This window comes from Ammospiza nelsoni, chromosome 12, assembly GCF_027579445.1.
Source record: "Ammospiza nelsoni isolate bAmmNel1 chromosome 12, bAmmNel1.pri, whole genome shotgun sequence".
Taxonomy (NCBI): domain Eukaryota; kingdom Metazoa; phylum Chordata; class Aves; order Passeriformes; family Passerellidae; genus Ammospiza; species Ammospiza nelsoni.
Window position 1 is genome coordinate 9,578,761 of NC_080644.1, and position 20,289 is coordinate 9,599,049.

A 20,289-nucleotide genomic window follows, 5' to 3' on the forward strand; every position below is an offset into this window, starting at 1 on the left:
TGCCTCAAAGCCTGGCCTCTGTGCCCTCCAGGGGCAGCTCACACCAGCAGCCATCTGTTGCACATCCTTCAGGAGGGCACAGGGTGGAGAAGGACTGCCAAACTACTGGGGTTTACCCAAAGCCCTCTCTCCCACAGCATTTTTCTGGGAAAATCTCCCTTTGTCTGGCAGACATGACACACCTTCTTCCCACCACATCCAGGCCTTGTGCTGCAGCTCTGGATAAAGTGAGCTTCACTTTGCTACAGCCTGGGCTCCACCCTCTCCCTGCCCTGCTAGCTGAAGTCCTGCTGCACTCACTCAGAGGTGACAAAGGCGTGCTCCTTGATGGTGACCAAGACATCAGAAAACTTGATCTTGGTGGTTAAGGTGTGTCCATGGTAGATGACTGGCATGCCATCAGGACCATCCCAGCAATCCACTGAAAGAGACCCACAGGGGACACTTAGCCCAAAGGCTGGAACAGAGGCAAGACATGGACATGAGATGGGCTGAGCCAGGTGCTGCTGGGAAATGCTCTGGAAGGCAGTAAAGGAGTGAGGTGATCAGTGAAAGCCCTGACCTTTCTGTGGGACCAAAACCCTGGGCACAGATAACCCAGTCCCACAAAGCAAACAACCTCAGCTCTTCCTGCACATCATGGTGTTAATTGTTGGGGGAGATGAAACAGGAAAGCCTTATAAATACAATTGTCTGGCAAAAGATTTTGAGAATATAGAAACTATAAGGGATTGAAATGAAAGCAAGCTTTGAGATACCTCAGTTACTGAACAACTGGAAAACAATGGTGTGGCTGGCTGAAGGTAATCCCCTTTTGATGGAACAACACCCTCTGCCTGCAGACAGGCCCAAGGGTCAGAGCAGACCCCACCAGTTTTGCAGAAGGGGCCCAAAGAGGAGTTTTTAGGGTTTAAAATGTAACAAAGTATGGTGATGTAATGATTCTTACAGGCTGTATGTAAATGCTGTAGGATTTGTATATTGTACTAGATTGGTTAGTGAGAATCGGAATATTCAACACAGAAGAAGATTTATTGTATTGTAACGAGAACTTCACCCTCTTACCCTTTTACACTCTCTCACCCTCTCATCCTCTCTCCCCCTCTCTTCTCTCAGCCTGCTCTGAGCTGTGTTTGGTAGCTCCCAGCAGGGCCCTGCCCCCAGGCCCTTTGCAATGAACCCCAAGTTCCAGCCCTGGCTGCACAGATCTCTCATCTCTGTCCGTCCTCACTGTCCTACCCCCCAACGCTCCTACAGTTAATGCTGCCACTGGCGTGATCTCCCTTCAGCTCTGCCCTCCTTGCACAGCCTCCCTGAGCAGCAGGAGCTGCTGTGCTGGCAGACAGAGGGGCCATTGCTGGTACTCACGTTCGATGCAGCGGCAGCCCATGCGCAGGCAGCGCGCGTACGCCTCCAGCGAGGACTCGCTCGAGAACTGATCCCCCGTCAGGTACCTTCCAGGGGAGACAACACATCAGCACACTGACAAGCCCACAGCTGGCTGCTGGGACACTGTGGAGCTGCCTCTGGCACATGGAATGGCAGGAGTGGTGCTTCTCCACACCTGACACTTTCCCCAGGTGAGGGTTCTGTGACAGTGGGCACAGGGGTTTTCAGGATGAGGGGAGAGATGAGAATGTTGACTCTATGTTCAGAAGGCTTGATTTATTATTTTATCATATATGTTACATTAAGACTATACTAAAGAATAGAAAGAAAGGTTTTTCTCTCAGAAAGCTCGATAAAAATAGAATAAAATAAATAACAAAAGCAGCTGGCTCAGACAAAGAGCGAGAGCCAGCTCTGCCATGAGTGGTCACCAAATCCAAACACCTACAGGAGACCAATCATGGATCCACCTGTTGCATTCCACAGCAGATAACCATTGTTTACATTTTGTTTCTGAAGCCTCAGCTTCTCAGAAGAGAGAAAAATTCTAAGAAAAGATTTTCACAAAAGATATCTGCGACAGGGTTCAGCCCTGCCCCTGCTGCAAGGGGCTGCCAGCACTGCTGTGAGGTCCAGCCCCAGCTCCTGAGACAAAGCTCAGACAGCAACATCAGCACTGGTGCCACAAAGAGCCCCCTGCAGCCAGAGAGCAGGGTTAGATGAGCTCTTGCAAGCAGACAGTATCTCACTGCTTGCCCTCAGGGCTGCTCAGCTGGCTCAGGCTCTCGGTCCTTTAAATTTGGGTTAGCATGAACACAGAGCACAGACAGAGCCTGTCTGCACAGAAAGCAGTTCCTGCAAAATTATTCTAGCAGCAGAGAGTGGAAAATGGCCAATTTCAGCCTGGCAGGGTTTATCACATCTGTCCTGAGGGGCTCTGGAGAATGACATTGCTAATGGTGAGAAATTACCAGAGCAACAGCTCAGGACGTGAAGGCACCTGAAGGCCTGTGCAGATCTGTGCTGCTGAGAGTGCCTGAGCAAAACATTTATGGCTAAATGACAGAAGGGAGGAGTGGGGCACCAAGAGGAAGGTCTCTGATGTACTGGCCTTGGTTTGGAAAAGCCTTTTTGACCCATCACTGGAATCAGGGAAAATACTCCCACCCTAGCATGAGAAAAGGATGCTGAGAGCAGCTGGGTGCAGAGAGCCCTCCCTTGTCCTTACGTGTTGTGTGAGGAGGAGATCCAGTAATGGGAGAGAGGGTTGTTCATGTTCTCCAGACACACCATGTCCAGCTGTGAGTTCCAGATGCTGTTCTCTTTGGAAAACAGGAAGGTGAGAAACTGCTCAGGAAGAAACAGAAACGTGTTAATGATGCAGAAGAGCCAGCTGCTGTGGTTTAGCTTCACACACACCTCCCACTCTGTGCCAGCACACACTGACCAGGGCTGCCCACAGCACACCAGCTACCTGAGTGACCACAGCTTGGGCACTGCCACCTACCCACTGAGCTCTGTGTGCCACATATCTGTGTGCCAGACCCTTTGACCCAGCTGGAGACAAATTAATGGCTCTGCACTTTATTTTGCAGCTGACATGGCAGGCAATAGCTTACTAAGGCCATGTGGGTCAAGGGACCTTGGCTTAGTCCAGAGTGCCAGTGACATGGTCATCTCTGGTTGTTTTTATTCTTTATTCAGCTCTTTTTGCTTTGAAGAGATCCTTACACACCCCAAGGCAGCCCCAGCCCCTCTCCTGCTCCAGATGAGCTGCCTGGAGAGTGCTCCCAGCTGCACACTACCAGCACTACAGGACAGCCCAGAATCCATTCCCTCTGCCAAGCACATCCATATCCCAGGAGCTGTGACCCTCCCAGCACCCCCACCCTGCAGCAAAGGCACACACAGCAGAGCTGTCACACCTCAGCACTCATCACACCAGGGGTGCCATCCCCTGTGCCACCCCACCACACCCTCGAGGTGTCTTACTTCATCCAGGGAGAAATAAGGCTCATCAATCTCCCTCAGAGGGTCTCTCAGGAAGTTGAACATGAATTCCTGTACCTGGAGGGTATCTGCAGCCCAGAGCTCCTGCAAAGCCCAGGGGAGACATAAAAGGAGCCATTTCAGAATGGATTACTGCAAACCACATGCAGCTCATCCAGTTGGAAGCTTTAACCATTAAGGAGGTGGTTTTTGATGCAAGACCATCTCTGCCAGGAACTCAACTGTCAGCACAAGTGCTGGAGAGCACACAAGGAGGAAATCTGCCCTGCTTTTGAGTGGGCTCCATTTTCTCAATGCTGTGCATTTTTCTCTCCAACAGCTCCTTTGAACAACATCTGCCATCCCTCCTCCTCCAGCAGCAAAGCCACCCCAGCTTCCTCTGGCTCTCTCCCCCTGGGTTTCCTTCATTAGCCACCAAAACACTGCATGTCCCCCCTGGTTAACTCCCTGCTGGCTGCAGACACAGGCAGGGAGGTGGCAGTGGGGGACAGGAGCTCTGAGCCATGGCAGGGCTCTGCCAGCCAGCCCTGCCCTCCTGGAGGAGACCAGCAATGAGACAGGAACCTGGCAAGAGCCAAGGGCTCTGTGCTGCCCACAAACGCACAGCTGGTGCCTGTGTGTGTCTGCACATGCACGCTGTGCTTGCTGAGTGACCCAAGATTGCTTTTAAATTGAAGAATCAGCAGATGAATCCATCAGCTGCTCCCCAGAAACTGCTGACACCTCCTGAGCACCAGGATGGACACGACTTCTTGGCTGCAGCAAACCACTGGTGACCAGCTGAGGTCACAGGGATTGGGGCAACCTCCACTGATCATTCCTGCCTCCTGGGACCTCCACTCCTCCCACATCTCCTGTTCATTTTCTGGCAAGGGTGCCCAGCTGAGTTCAGGTCTGCCCTCCCCAGTGCTTCCCCTACAACACACTCTGCTCCAGAAGGAGCACTGCACCCCAAATGCCACCACTCCCAGCCCCACAGCAAGGAGCACTGCACCCCAAATGTCACCAGTGCCCACCCCATTGTCCCTCCCCACTGCCTGTGCTGAGCTCACCCTCTGGTACTCCAGCAAAAACTTCTGCAGCTCCAGCAGGGACACCCTGAAGTGCTCAGGCCTTTCTGCACCCCTGGCAAGCAGAGAGGGAGAGAAGCTTCAGTCACTGGTGCAGCACACCCTGTGAGATGCCATCTGCCCCCTTCCTGGCACGTGCAGCACTGAAGGAGCAGAGTGGGATGAGCAGAGCAAACAGAAATCCACATCCCAGAACCAGGGACCTCTCCAGGAGCACTACAGGGTTCACACTGACAAGGGCAGGGTAACATGAAATTCTGGTGAAGGCCAGCAAAAACCATTAGAGGGATGGATTAGTGAAAAAAAAATAAATAAAAAAACAGAGGGTTTGGTTTGAACCGGAGTGTAAAGAACTAAACAGGGGCAGGGCAGTTAAGGGGTGACTGCAGACAGGACAGACCTACAGGTATGCAAAGAACATGGGTTCATGGACACTATTCACAGGGAATGAAGAAGGGAACTGTTTGAAGGTGATAATCTCAAAAGACTGGTCCATGACTGCTGTAAGTCACAATGGACAGCCAAGGGCCATGCCAATGCCAAGTCACAGCCAAGGGCCATGCTGGGCACTAACACCACAAAATCCAAAGGGGACTGGGCAGTGCTGGCTGCCCTGGGCAGAGGGCTGAGCCAGATGCTCTGCTGAGGGCCCTGACATCTCTTTTCTATGGTTATAGGAAAAAAAGGAAGAAAACCACTGGGAATTACTGGACAAGTCAGTAAGTCTTTCACTCTTTAGCTCCTGTGTCTAAATTCAAGCTCTCTCTGTCACAGCCAAGGGGAGCAGAGGGCAGGGAAGGGCACAGCTGGCACTGCCTGGGTGGGGAGGGCTCTGCAGCCACCATGAGCATAATCCCTGGGAGATGGCTTGAGATCTGACCACATTAACCAATTAACCTGAGCTGGACCCCACTGGGATATCTGGGAGGGACAGAGCCCTCCCTGCCCCAAGCTAAAGAGCTAAAGTGTCTGCAGCAGTGATGCTTGCTCGGAGCACAGAACCACAGGCAGCACAGGAGCACAAGGAGTGCATAATGCCTCATCCCAGCATGCTGCTGCAGGCCTCAAAGATGTTATGGAGCAAAAGAAAACAGCCCCTTCCCCAGAAAACACAGAGAATGATCCACCTGTCCAAGAACGGGACATCCATCTGCAAAAGAAGAAGCACAAGCATTAGGTTTGCACTCAGTAACTCCTTTACTCCCAAGAGAAGAGCTCACCCCGAGGGCAGCAGGGTTAAAAGGTCAATTAAGTGGGGATGCCCAGTAACAAATAAGGTTTCTCCCTTCCCTCTCGCCCCTGGGGAATCCAGCTCTTACTGTTTTCTGGGCACTGAACATGAGGCTGCGGTAGAGCTGTGCAAACTGGCCATAGGTGATATCCCCATTCCTCTGCTCCACATCCTGAAAAACAAATCAAACCCAGAGGTTTTACAGAGGCCACAGGTAACTCTGCATGGCTTAAGGAATGTCTCTTCCCACCAGTATCCCTGGGGAAAGAAAGAGGAGAAAAAAGCCAAAACTCATCCAGACTTTGCCTCCTGCACAATGGCCTCAAATTGTGCCAGGGGAGGGATAGATTGGATATTCTGAAAAATTCATGAAAACAGTGGTCAGGCATTGGAACAGGCTGCCCAGGCAGTGGTGGAGCCACCATCCCTGCACCTGCTCAAAAAACATGTGGATGTGGGACATGGGGACATGGTTTAGTGGGCATGGCAGTGCTGGGCAATGGTTGGACTCAATGATTTTAGAGGGCTTTTCCAATGTTAACAAATCTGCCACAGTCTCTGCTGTGGCCAGCAGGACCTTGCAGTGCCCAGGGCACAGGCACATCCTAAAATGAGTTCCACAATTCCCCAAGCTCACCCACACAAAGGCACCCCACACACTGATAAAGTGTCACCACTTACTGAATACTTACAAAAGGACAATTTGATTTTTGTTGGCCCAGAGTGTCTGAAGTGCCTGGAAACTGCAGGACCCAAGTGTGTGCTCTCCTTTGGATGCACCACTCTTTGGCCTTGGATCTCTGTGCTGCTGGGAGCAGCTGGTCACCACGAGATGACCCCTCATGGGTCAGTGGTGATGCTGGCAGAGCATCTCTCCCTGGCAGGGGGTGCAAGAGCCAGGATGCAGGACCTGGCAGCTGCTCTGCACTCTACCCCACCAGCACCAGCCCAAGACTGGAGCCAGGAGCAACGAGGGGAGTGTGGGAGGCAGGGTGGGGTAAGGAGAGGGTGCTGGCCACAAATGGGCCAGGGCGCGGCACCCAGTGGGAGCTGGCACCTCTTCAGTCACCCCCGTGGGTGGGGGCCCTCCCAGGAACGGCTGGGAGGCTCTGCAGTATGCAAACACTCCCTGGGAGCTGAACCACCAGCAGCTTTTGCTCAGAGGCTGCTGAGAGGGAGAGCAGAGGGGTCCCACACTCACCGTGAGCCGCTCGCGCAGGAACCTCATGTTGGGCACGCGGTAGTTGACCTGGGACAGCATGTTCTTCAGATCCTTGGCAGAGATCCTGGCCCGGCAGGGGAGAGAGGGGACACCTGGTCAGCAGTCTGGCATGGAGGGGGGCTCACCCTGGGGCTGGAACAGGCACAGAGAGGCGGTGCCCAAAGGGACATCAGCTGTGGCACAAGGATGGATGCGTGACCCTGGGATGATGCTGAGGCTGGGAACAGTGGGAAGATGTGGGGAGCAGAGAGAGGTACCTGCACATCAGTGGGGACTGCAAACACTGCTCCGGCAACTCTGCTGGGTGAGCCCAGCAGCCTCTGGCTGATGCCACAGCTGACAGGCAGCACCCACTGCTTTAAAAGAACGAGCAACAAGAAGCATTTCTCAAGTATCTGTGCCCCAGCATTCATGCTGGGTGACCAACTCAGTTCCAAAACCCACTCCCTGGCCTGCTGGAGGACAGACTCTGAGTGGTTAGGATTCAGCTAATTTTATCTTAAGGAGAGGAAAAAAGCCATTTTAGGTCCCCAGCCACAGGCACAGCACTGCCACGTTGTGCCCAGCTGTGCTCTCCAGCCCCACAGGCAGGGAGCAGCCAGCATGGTTGAGCTTCCCCAAGCCCTCCTCCACACCACAGGTGCTGCTTCCACACCAGGGAAAGCTCCAGTGCCAGCCCTGAGCAGGATCCCACAGCCCAGCAGGCAGGAAGGAGCTCTGGGCTGCCCTTGTGTGTTCTGGAACTGTCCCCACATGGGGCACCAGCCCTGCAGCAAGGGGAAATGAGGATGCCTCCCATCTGCAGGGTTTAGGAGCTGAGGGGTCTGTGTCCAATCATCTCCTGGCAGCTCCTGTCTTAAAAGCAAGTCCTGGGAGTCCACCCCTGCAGTCACAGATGGTGCTCCTGTCCCCCACTGAGCACGGGAACACAGCATCCTACAGGATGCTCCCCCATCCCACAAAGCACAGGGCAAGTCTGGAAATCCTTATGGCTTCAGGGCGCAAATATAAAAATAGCAGGGAAGATGCCCTGCATGGGGGATTTAACCCAGGGGTGTGCTGGCATTCACATGTGACATCTATTTTACACTCTTCCCTGAGAGCAGGGTGATCTCAAGCAGCACAGGAAGGAGGAGGGATGGAGAGGGAGAAACAGGCTGGTGTCAGGCGCTGCAGAGCCCAGGGCTGGGCAGCCAGCAGCACACAGAGAGCCCTTGTTCCTGGCCTCAGAGCCTGGGACCCACACACAGCCACAGCAGGACCTGGCCCAGCTCCTGGGCCCTGCCCAGGGCCAGCCAAGACTTTGCAGGGTCCTGCCACTCACTGGCAGAGCAGAAAAATAATAAAAAAGAAGCTGGGAAATGGCCCCAGCCTCCCCTTTTTTCATACAGTCAGCAACACACACAGCACGAGTACCTCCCCTGCATCTCCATCTCCCTGGGCAGGTGAGGTTACCCTGGGGGCTCACAGTGAGTGTTCTGGGGAGGAGATCCTGCCTTTTCCCATTTCAAACACATCCAGCAGCCACAGCCATGGGCAGGTAATGTGCGTCCCCCTGGGCAGGGGGTCCTTGGCAACAGGGAAATGTGTGGGGCGAGCAGGAGTACAAGGAGAGATGCCCTCACATGTGAGGAACCACAGCTGCCATGGGACCCCCACCAGCACACACAGAGCCCCCGGGGCTGCCCAGCACCAATCCCTCCTTGCTGAGAGCACGAGGCTGCACAAAAGCTCATGGAGAAAGAGCAGGAGAGGCTGGAGGAGCAGAAGCAGCAGCAGCAGCCATCCCTGGGGCCTCTCTGGAGCTGCCACTCAGCTCTGGGGATGCTGAGCTGCTTCACAGGAGGTGCTGGAGCATCGCAGACATCTTTTATGAAAAATCCTTTCCTAAGGTTTTTCCTCTTGAGAAGCTGAGAGGCCTCAGGAACAAAATGTAAACAATGGTTATCTGCTGCTGTGGAATGCAACAGGTGCATCTGGGATTGGTCTCATGTGGTTGCTTCTAATTAATGGCCAATCACAGTGAGCTGGCTCAGACTCTCTGTCTGAGCCACAAGCCTTTGTTATCATTCTTTGCCATTCTATTCTTAGCCAGCCTCCTGATGAAACCTTTTCTTCTATTCCTTTAGTACAGTTTTAATGTAATATATATCATTAAAATAATAAATCAGCCTTCTGAAACATGGAGTCAGATCTACATCTCTTCCCTCATCCTAAGACCCCTGTGAACACAGTCACACTGGAGCACAGCCCTGTCACAGCTGTGACCAGCATTTCCCTCTCAGCCACAGGAAGAGGACAGGGTACAAAAAGATTTTTATTTATTGTGTGTTACTCATCATGTTAAACTTGCTGGAGACCTTGGATAAACAGCTTGGTAGTATTTTCAGACTAGAAAGTAAAAACAAAATAAACTCATTTTTTTCTACAGAGCAATTTTTAAGGTTTCATGACAAACAGGCCAGAGGCCCAGGCTCTCACAGGGGATGGAAACATTTCCCTGCCAGCCCTCAGTGTGTGAATGCTGCTCCCAGAGCCATGGGCAGCTCTCCTGGCCAGAGGTGAAACAGTCTCCTCCAGAGCAATTAGGAAAAAAAACCCCAGCATCCTGTTATCCTCCTCTTTCCACCTAACCTGCCCTGGAAAAACAAATATACCCAAAGGGCCAGCAGCCAGGGGAAACAGCCAGCATCTGCTGGGGCTGCAAGGGACAGCCCAGCCCCCAGACAGGCAAGGCACAGAGGAGAAAGGGCTCCAGCACAGGAGCCATGGGGCACACAAATGCTGGGAATGATTTCTGCAGCTGCCAAAACCCTCTCTGTTCTGGAAAGGATCAAGGATGGTGTGCAAGTGGGGTTAAAAAAAAGAATAAAAATCACAACTCACTGTTCCCCTCGAAAAACCACTTCCAGGCTGAGAGGCAAAAGCAAAGAGCTCAGTGACATTAAATTTAATGCTGGAATGCCTCACAGGGGCCAAGATTTAACCCAGGAGATGTCACATAATTGTAGCCTCTACCTTGCAGAAAACACATGGATGCTTGTAAAATGTTTGTAAAATGGCAAAACTCCAAATCTTTCCACATCTCTTCTGATGTTCTGCTCCTCTCACTACCTGGGCTCTCCTAAATCTGCACTGAAACCTCTCCCTGTGAGTGACAGGTAAGGAATGTATTGGAATTTGCTGCCTCAATTCTAAATGCTAATAGAAAGATGATATCAACAGAAACAACAGGGATGCAACAGGCTGACTGTGAGCTCTGCTGCTCTGCCTTGGGCACAGATCTACACCTGCAATCTCCTTTTGTGCTGCTGGCATGCCATTTCACCAGTTTTACTGCATAACCAGGGGGAAAAAAGGACCAATTATTTCCACTTTTCCTGCACTCCTCCTCCAGAACCTCCACACCGCTACCCCTGCACCTGCCTCAGTGCTCTTCTTTGCAGAATTGGGAAATACTGTGCTCAGCCACCACAGTGCATATAGCCCAAGCCTGGATTTGAAAGGTGTCTGGCTTATGCAGAGCAGCTGCAACAGATTAAGGCTCCTCTTCTTCCCTTTCTGTGAGGATTTATCCCCCTCCACAAAATCCCCATGCACCTGTCACAGACATCTTTTATGAAAAATCCTTTCTTTAGGATTTTTCCTCCTGAGAAGCTGAGAGGCCTCAGGAACAAAACATAAACAATGGTTATCTGCTGCTGTGGAATGCAACAGGTGCATCTGAGATTGGTCTCATGTGGTTGTTTCTAATTAATGGCCAATCACAGTCAGCTGGCTTGGACAGAGAGTGCAAGCCACAAACCTTTGTTATCATTCTTTCTTTTCTATTCTTAGCCAGCCTTCTGATGAAATCCTTTCTTCTATTCTTTTAGTATAGTTTTAATGTAATATATATCATAAAATAATAAATCAGCCTTCTGAAACATGGAGTCAGATCCTCGTCTCTTCCCTCATCCTCAGACCCCTGTGAACACGGTCACATGCACCCAGCACTGATCTCTCACAGAATAAATCACTGCAAAGGCAAAAACATCCAGTGCAGCAGGATCTGCCCCATGCAACACCCTCCTGGCCAGGATCAATTTATCCCCTGGCTGTCCTGGGAGGGGCACAACAAGGACAAAGCAGAGGATGCTCTGGAGCCCAGTGTTCTGCAGCCAGCCCTCTCTGGAGATCAGAGCATGGAAAAGGGGCAGGCGGGACCCAGGTGCTGCACAGCAGGCAGGGCTGGTGCCCCCGGGGGAGGGAGCACATTAACACGGGGATCAGTGCTGAAAGGTTAATGGGCTCAGTTAACATCACTGACAGGGGAGAGGCATGTCCCACACAACAGCAGCCCAGTGAGAGCAGCACTGGGACTGGAAAACTGGAGATGGCAGTGGGACAGAGAGCAGAGCATGGTGGAACTCTGTCAGAACCCAGCACATCCCTCTGGCTGTCCTGGACTGCCAAGACCCCTGCCAGGGGGCTCAGAGACCCTGGCACAGAGCCCAAGATGCCCCTGTGGGTTTGATTATGACCCATGGAAAAAATTACCAACCTTGTATGAAGATCTACAAACACAACAGTTTAAGTAGAATAATAGTGAAGTTATCATGGGGTGAAAAATAAATTTTAGGGGTTTCTAGAATGGGGGTTCAGAGGGCAGGATGGAGGAATCTGGGCGTATCCAGCCTTTTTCCTTCTTCTTCTTGGCCTCCATCTTCTGCTGTGATGGAGGCACTTACAGATTGGTTTAGAGTAGAAACTCACTGTCTAACACAGGCGATAGGCATTGGAAAATAATTGTAAATATTGTACAGGTAGTTTTTAGTATAAAGACATAACACTGCTCTGGGGGCAGGCAGAGTGCCTGGAAATGTCCTGCTGGATGACCTCAGCACGGCAGGAGAAATACTTTTATAGGTAAGACACAATAAACAACCTTGAGACCGAGAACTGAAGAGCTCCGACTCATTCTTCAAGCACTGGGCTGAGAAAAGAGACTTTTAACATTTCTTGGGGTCACAGTGATCAGCTAAAGATCCTGAGAGAACTCACCTCCCCAGCAGGAAAATGTCCCCTCCCTTATCTAACAGTGACTCATGACCCAATTCCCTTCCCTAACCTCCTCATGACATTTTCCTTGCTAGCACAACACTAAGCACTCACCCAAGCACCCCACAAGCCAAGCAGTGGGATGATCCATGCCTTATGGGCCTCAGAAAAGGAGAACAGAACAAACAGGGTGGGGAATAACAAACACAACCCAGTTCAGCCCTGATGGGGGGCCCTGAACTGCCTCTTGGCTCTTTGATGTCTGCTCCCTTGGGTGGTGCCAGCTGGGGGAAGGTGTCAAGGTGTTACTGGGTCTAAACAGCCCAGAAATAGGGCAGGAAAACAAGACAGCTTTTTAATGATCATTTTTTAATTCAGTGAAAATCAGCCAGGGAAGTTTGGGACTTGGATTAAAGGTTCCCTGAAGATGAGCATTAAAAGCCTAACAAACCCAGAGGGTTTCAAGTACAAGGTGAACCCTCCCAGCCCAAACCCCCCTCCTCACCTGTCCTCCCGGTTGCGATCCAGGGAGTAGAACTGCTTCCGGAGCCACCTGGGTGGGAAGGCACAAACAGGCACAACTCAGCCCCTCAACAACCAGCCCCTGCTCCAATCCCCCTCTGGAGGATGCTCAGTGCCACACCAGCCTCTCCCACATCCCTCCTTCCCACAGGGAACCCGGCTCTGCCCCTTTCACAGGCAGCCTACCCTACTTTCTTACAAGTTCTGCTTTAAAAGTGCCTCTGCACTGAAGTGCTACAGATAATACAGGCTGTGCACATGCAGAAACATCAATTTGTGGTGAAGCTCCTTCTCCCTGATGCATGAGATCAGACTCTGGGGTCAGCAGGATGAAGCTGCTGGGGTGCAGAGGCAGAAGTGATGGGTCAGCACAGCTCAGAAAGGGAATGTCACTGTGCTCGCTTTTTTTCTGTCAAAACAGACAGAAGGGAAAAGAGAAAACAAGTGCAGGAAAAGGCTTTCCTCACCTTTCAATCTGCAGGGGGGTGGGTGCCCTCAGAGTGTCTGCCACCAGCCAGTTCAGCCCCTTGATCCACATATTGACCTCATCCTCAGAAGTGGCTGTGGAAAACGTACGGGAGAAGTGGGAAGAAGGGACACACAGCAGGCTTGATCACCAACCCAAACCTCCTGGGACTATCCCCAGCACCTTACATGCCCTATTCACTGCTTCACCCCCTTTCTGGTAACATTTCCCCCACACACAGATGCTCTGGCTGGTTCCTCTCCACGGATGGATGTGGCTGGCTGCACCCCTCACCCCCGCTTATCCCACTCCCGAGAGCTGGGAGTTATCCTTGTCCCCGAACTGTCTGGGCTCTGTGAGGATGAAGCTCTGGCTCAACCCTGCCTGGCACAGCCCCAGGAGAGCTCTACCTTGCAAGCTGAGGGTTTTCAGGCGGAATTCTGTGCCGTAGAGGACCACAAAGCAGTGAGAGTGCTCCGGTCGGAAACACGGATCCTCCTGGTAGCGGTCAAAGTCCCGCGAGTTCCTCCCCAGGCGGATCTCCTTGATCTCACGGATGTCCACTGGGAGAGAGGGAAAACATTCAGTGAACAGCTTGGATTTCCCACAGCACTGGAGAAGGAACAGCACAGATGTTATCTTATTGCAGGGGTTCCATACTGCTGTCTCCTTATCACAAAAGCTTCATGCCTCCTTGGTGTTTTTTGTGGGCAGCTCCTCAGAGCACTGACTTTCTTCTTCACGAAGCAGCCAACTGACCCCAGTTCCCTTCTCACCCAGCCACCCCACTCTTTTACAGCACTCTTCTTCTCAGGCCTGTTCCTAATCTTTGATAATTGGCCCAGCTGCAACTCCTTAGGGTTAGGATTACTTTCGACACTGTCTTTATTTTCTTATATTCTATCCCCCTACACACAGATGAAGTGGATTTAGTCATCTGCAGAGCTGGGTTAGCACCTAGCACATGATGGCAGCCCCAGGCTGGCATCCTGTAAGCACAGTCTCCTCTTACTGCTTCCCAAGGAGGTTTCCCCAGCCAGATCCCCCCAATTTCCTCTCTGTTCCCCAAAAACAGCTGAATGTCACCTCCACAGGGATCTCCAGGAAGGGGCAGCTGTGTGCATGCTGGAACATTAGCACTAAGCAAGGAGGACACTGAAAAGGGAGCATCTCACAGAGGAAATTCTGGGAAAGGATTCCTATTGCCATAGAACAAAGAGAAAACAACAGCAGCAGCAAGGCAAAAAAAAAAAAAAAAAACAAACAAAAAAAACAAAAACCAAAACAATGAAACCCAACCCAAACCCAAGAATTTTTGCTTCCTGGAAAAATAGTTTCTTAAATGCTCGTGGGAATCAAATAACAACATTTCTGAGTCACATTTCCAAAGCAGATGATGCTTCTGAGCAACGCAGGATGGAGATTACTGCAAACCTGGCATGTAATTCATCCCAATTAAACTCCACTTACTGCACTCACTGTGGATCATCTCCCCTTTCATTTCTATTTACTGCAGCTTAAAACCAGACAGAAACGTGACCTGCTCATCACCCACAGCACTGAACTGCAGCATGAGAGATGATGCTCTCTCCAAACCCCACAGCAAGGCAGACACAGGGATTGACTTTGGGAGGATTTGTGAAGCACAAAGGATGTTGGATCCTCTCTTGGATCCTGAGAGTGCACCTGGAGACAGTGGCAGCCTGCTCATGGGACACATCCAGACAATCTGTGAATTTTGGGGGTGTCCTGTGCAGAGCCAGGAACTGCATCTCATGATCCTTGTGGGTCCCTCCCAACTCAGGATATTCTGTGACTCTAATAACCCTCCAAAGCTCATCAAGCTGTGACAAGGGCATAGAAAGACCCAGCTCCTTGGGGCTGCAAAGCAAGGACAGACAAGCTTCCTAAAATAAGCAAGAATGTGACTTTTTGAGGCATCACTTACCCTTTGGAAAGGAGCTGTCTGGCAGCTCCAATGTTAGCATGCCCTGCCATAACCTTACCCATGTGCTCACATCCTTAGTGACACAGCAGGTTATTTTAGCCCATAAAAACCCATCCCACAGCTCAGGTCTGTGCACCCAGGACACACACAGTGGGGCTGAAGGCTAATCCTGCCCTTGGAGGATGCAGGGTTTGACCAACACAGTGGGGAAAACATGTCAGATGAGTTTTCCTGGTAATTTACCAGGCAATAACTACCAAAGGAAAGTGCTGGGATATTCCTGCCCTGCCTTTGCAAGTGCTGTCTGCACTTTAGGATGTTACAGAGTTTGCTGTGCCCTGTGCTCACCCCTCCCTGCACAGAGCACCAGCAGGTTATTACCCAGTGAGGCTGTTACAGAGTGCATACCTAAAATCCACGCACTGGAGAGAGCCCTGGAGCAAGAGAGGTGCTTATCAAGGACAAAAGCACGCAGGGAATTCCTGGGGCAAAGGGCAGGAGCCGTGAGGATGGGGCAGGAACCTCCTGCCCACGCGTACCTGCAGCTGCTTGCTGTTCTCTCTCACTCCCAAACCTGCCCGAGTGTGCTGGGGAAGGCAGCTGGGGCTGGTTTGTGCAGCACAGGGCTGAGCCCAGGCTGCCCTGCCAGCCCTCCCTCTGGCAGTGCAGGACCTGGAACCACCAGGGAAAGGAGGGCTGGAGGGATTTTCCTCTGTTGTCTTATATATCCAGATATATATAACTTATATATATATATTCTTTTATCATTATAGTGCAAGGATTCCCTATCCTCAGAGCTTCATGCCTCCTCAATGCTTCTTGCAGGCATCTCCTCTAAGCACTGACTGTTCCTGGTCCTTGCAGCAGCCATCTGACACCAGTTCCCACCAATCCACTCTTTTATACCACTGTTCTTATTGGCTACAGGTGTGGCCTGTTAACATCAGGCCTGCTCCTAATTTTTAGTAATCGGTGCCACAATAGCTGCAACTCTTTGGGGATAAGATTACATTCTGTACCACCTTCATACTGTATCCCCCTACGTTCCTCGAGCCCAGGGGTCACAGGGACACGCTGCAGGCTCTGCAGCCCAAGTGTCACAGGGAAAGGAGGGCTGGAGGGATTTTGCTGGAGCCCAGGCGTCACAGGGACACTGCAGGCTCTGCCCTGCTCAGCACCAGGAGTTTCCCCATCTGTGGTGGCACGGGCTCTGTGACATGACCCAGTGTCCCACCATGGGGCTGCACCTCGTGTCCTTGCTGGGAAAGACTTGCCAAGCATGTGGGCAAAGTTTTGTGTTGGGGCTTTAGCTGCTCACAGTGACCCCGAGATGTGTTAGAAAGTCTCTTTTCCCAGCCTGGTGCTCGAAGGAGGAGTCAGAGCTCTTCAGTTCTCGTTCTTAAGGTTGTTTGTTGTTTCTTGTCAATAAAATTTTTTCTCCTGCTCTGCTGAGGTCCATTCAGCAGGACAGACAGAAGCACTCTGGTGTTATCTTTTTAGACTAAAAACTACATGTACATGATTTACCATAACTTCCCAATACCTATCACCTATGTTAGACAGTGAGCTTCTACTCTAAACCAATCCAAAAGTGCCAACATCACAGCAAAAGATGGAGGTAGAAAAGAAGAAAGGCTGGACATGCCCAGATTCCTCCAGCTTGCCCCCTGAACTTCCATTCTAAAAAAACCCAAAATCTATTTTTCACCCCATGATAAATTCACTGTCATTCTACTTAATTTTTCGTGGCTTGCAGATCTTCATCTAAGGCTGGTAACTTGCTCCATGGGTCACAATCAGAACCACAGGGGCATCTTGGTCTCTGTGCCAGGGTCTCTGAGCCCCCTGGCAGGGGTCTGGGCTGCTCAGGACAGCCAGAGGGATGTGCTGGGTCCTGACAGGTGCAGGGTGAAGCACCTGGGGGGGTCCCAGCTCCACAGGCACACCTGGGCAGGTGAGCTGGGGCAGGCCCTCCAAAGACAAATCCTCTGTCACCAAGGTGAGCCACATCTCCCCCTCACTGAGCTGCCCTCTCCCACCAGTGCACAAACTGGTCCTTATCCCACCTGGGATGTGGCAAGAGAGGAAGAACTTTGTTGTCGCAGACATCTTTCTATGAAAATCTTTTCTTTAGGATTTTTTCCTCCTGACAGGCCTCAGGAACAAAATGTAAACAATGATTATCTGCTGCTGTGGAATGCAACAGGTGCATCTGTGATTGGTCTCATGTGGTTGTTTCTAATTAATGGCCAATCACAGTCAGCTGGCTCAGACTCTCTGTCCGAGACACACACCTTTGTTATTCATTCCATTCTATTCTATTCTTAGCTATCCTTCTGAGATTAAACCTTTTCTTTTATTCTTTTAGTACAGTTTTAATGTAATATATATCATAAAATAATAAATCAGCCTTCTGAAACATGGAGTCAGGTCCTTGTCTCTTCCTTCAACATAAGACCCCTGTGAACACAGTCACACTTGGTCCTGCAGCTGTGGCACAGGAAGCTCTGTGATGGAACAGGAACCCAGCTGCAGCATCCCTCACACCCATGAACTAAAAAGGCAACTCAGCCCTTTCAGTGAAGCACTCAAATCCACATAAAACATCTTCTCCCTTCCCTTGCTGCCCCAGGGAGGAGCATCCTGGTGCCCAGGGATCAGTGGGCAGAGCTGGGTGCCCCAGAGCAGAGCCAGCAGCACACAGGGCAGGGTGGATGAGCAGTGCTGGGATTGCAGGCTGGCTCCTCCCCAGCCCTCCTGGGTCTGTGTGCAGCCAGCAGAGGCTCTGGGAAGGAGGCAGCACAGCCCATCCAGCCCAGGGATGCTCTGAGCTCCCCACACGGTTCCACAGCGCACTCTGAGCCATCCCATGGCTCCACAAACTGCTGTGCCCTTCACAACCTCCCAAACTTCCCCACTGCCAGGAGAAACAGCCTGCCCCCCCCTTTCTCTCCAGGGCTGAAAAAAAAAACCAAAAAAACAAAAAGAAGAAAAAAAAAAGTCCCATTTCTGGGCAAAGAGCCCTCTTTCAGCAGGAGTGGGTTGCATCAGAAAGAAAAAGCTGACCCCAGATCCACCTCCCTCACCATGTAAGAAAAAAACCCCCACCAAATTACCCTCTGGTTACATGAAAACCAAAACCAGATCCACCCTTGAAGTCATTTAAAACTGAAACTCCATCCAAGCCTCATTTCCCCGCTGATGGATGGGGTGTTGTAACGTGCAAGGGTAAGCACAGCCTGGAACAGGCTCTGAGGGTTGCAAAACAGCCACCTCCAGAGGATTTCTGTAAAGATGGGAAACTGATTAAATTTAACAAAAAAAAAAAAAAAAAATAAAAGAGCTGACCAAAAAGAGCATTTAGCCAGATGACTTTCCCGGATGGGTTTATCAGGGACAGCCTCCAAGCAAACACCCACCCCATCAACAGGCACTGCTGGGTGTCCCTGGGGACAAATGCAGTGAGAGGCAGGGGTCAGTGCCAGCCCAGCTGGCTGACATGGGCTGATCCTGCCTGGGGGCAGTGGAAAAGCCTCCAGCCTGCTCACTCTGGCACAGAAAAAGAGGTTAAACAAAGAGCCTTCCTGCTATTTAGCATTGTGGACCCCACTGAGCACAGCCATGTGGTCATCCCCAGGCTTCCCATCCCTGCAAGGGGCACCAGAGGGTCAGGTGGCCCCCAGGGAGAAAAAGGAAAAAGAAATGTGAGTAAAATACAAGAAAAATCTATTGTGCAGCAGCATGGAGAGTAAAGCAGTGCCACCCCCTTTTGATATTTCAGTGGGAGCCCCCTGGAGGGGCCATTTGGGCCAGCAGTGGCTTTAGGAGCTGCAGGAGCATCCTGGCTCACCTGCCCCTGCTGCACCCACCAGCCTGGTGTTCCCCCCACCAGCAGCCCTGCCCTGGCTCTGCTGCTGCTGCTGCAACCCAACACCGGCTGCAAGAACAACAAAACCTCAGCACAGCTCCCCTGTGAGCTCAGGAATGGCTGGGCAAGCTCTAAGTGCTTGGCTGGCCGGGGGCCAGAGCCCTCAGCACCTCTCGGTCTGCCTGGAGCTGTCTCTGCCCTTTGCTGCTCATGGAGCTCCTTCCTCTGCCCTGCAGAGCCCCAAACTCCTGGCAGGCTGCAGGGAATCAGGCAGAGCCAGCTGAACTGGGGTTTGGCACGGGGCAGGGATTAGGGTGGCTCTATGGACACGTGTGTGACACCCATAATGGGCACACTCAGTGTAGGGACACGTGTGTGACACCCATCATGAGCCAATGAGTGTAGGGACACGTGTGTGACACCCATAATGGGCACACTCAGTGTAGGGACACGTGTGTGACACCCATCATGAGCAAATGCATGTAGGGACACGTGTGTGACACTCATAATGGGCACACAGTGTAGGGACACGTGTGTGACACCCATCATGAGCAAATGCATGTAGGGACACGTGTGTGACACTCATAATGGGCACACAGTGTAGGGACACGTGTGTGACACCCATCATGAGCAAATGCATGTAGGGACATGTGTGTGACACCCATAATGGGCAAACGAGTGTAGGGACAAGTGTGACACCCATAATGGGCACACTCAGTGTAGGGACAGGTGTGACACCCATAATGGGCACACTCAGTGTAGGGACAGGTGTGACACCCATCATGAGCAAATGAGTGTAGGGACACGTGTGTGACACCCATAATGGGCACATAGTGTAGGGACACGTGTGTGACACCCATAATGGGCACATAGTGTAGGGACACGTGTGTGACACCCATCATGAGCACACCGAGTGTAGGGACACGTGTGTGACACCCATAATGAGCAAATGCGTGTAGGGACATGTGTGTGACACCCATCATGGGCACCCTGAGTGTGGTCCTGCCCTCTGCATCCCCTTCCCAGAGCCAAGCACTCAGCACAACAATCAGGAGCGCATGTCACATTGGGATTGGTGTTCAGAGTGACAATAGCTCACCCTCTCAAGGCCACAAGCTCCCTTCATGCACAGGCTAAAGCAGGCACAGTAACTGTGAAATTTAACATCCTTAATTGAACATCCCTGGACTGAAACATCCCTGGACTGAAACATCCCCACTCGGACGAGGTTACCGCATCCCCCTCGCTGCTCAGCATCCCCGATCAGGTTTCCAGAGGAAGAGCCAGTGCCATTAGCAGATGGCTTATCCAGTCAGGACAACAAGAAAGCAGCTGAGGCCTCTCATTTGACCTTAACTGGTTTTTCAGAGGGCAGGGAGCACGGCTGAGGCATCCTGGAGGCCAGCAAGCACCAAAGCAGCAGCCCCCTGTGCCCCAGAGCATCCCTCACCCCCATGAACTAAAAAGGCAACTCAGCCCTTTCAGTTAAGCATCCAAATCCACATAAAACATCCTCTCACTTC

The 20,289-nt window shown here is 51.6% G+C and overlaps 1 protein-coding gene across 4 annotated transcripts in view; it reads right to left on the reverse strand.

Moving 5' to 3' along the window:
- The window catches only part of PLCG1 (phospholipase C gamma 1), a 49,249-nt gene that overhangs the window by 14,110 nt on the left and 14,850 nt on the right, over positions 1-20,289 (reverse strand). For all 4 annotated transcript variants that reach the window (XM_059480507.1, XM_059480505.1, XM_059480506.1 and 1 more), the window contains exons 2-12: positions 13,361-13,513; positions 12,952-13,045; positions 12,468-12,515; positions 6,902-6,986; positions 5,789-5,872; positions 5,597-5,619; positions 4,452-4,524; positions 3,382-3,483; positions 2,618-2,736; positions 1,369-1,454; positions 301-421 (exon numbers count right to left, since the gene is read on the reverse strand). In XM_059480507.1, coding sequence (XP_059336490.1) covers positions 301-421; positions 1,369-1,454; positions 2,618-2,736; positions 3,382-3,483; positions 4,452-4,524; positions 5,597-5,619; positions 5,789-5,872; positions 6,902-6,986; positions 12,468-12,515; positions 12,952-13,045; positions 13,361-13,513 — 988 coding nt within the window. The remainder of the gene's footprint in view (positions 1-300; positions 422-1,368; positions 1,455-2,617; positions 2,737-3,381; positions 3,484-4,451; positions 4,525-5,596; positions 5,620-5,788; positions 5,873-6,901; positions 6,987-12,467; positions 12,516-12,951; positions 13,046-13,360; positions 13,514-20,289) is intronic.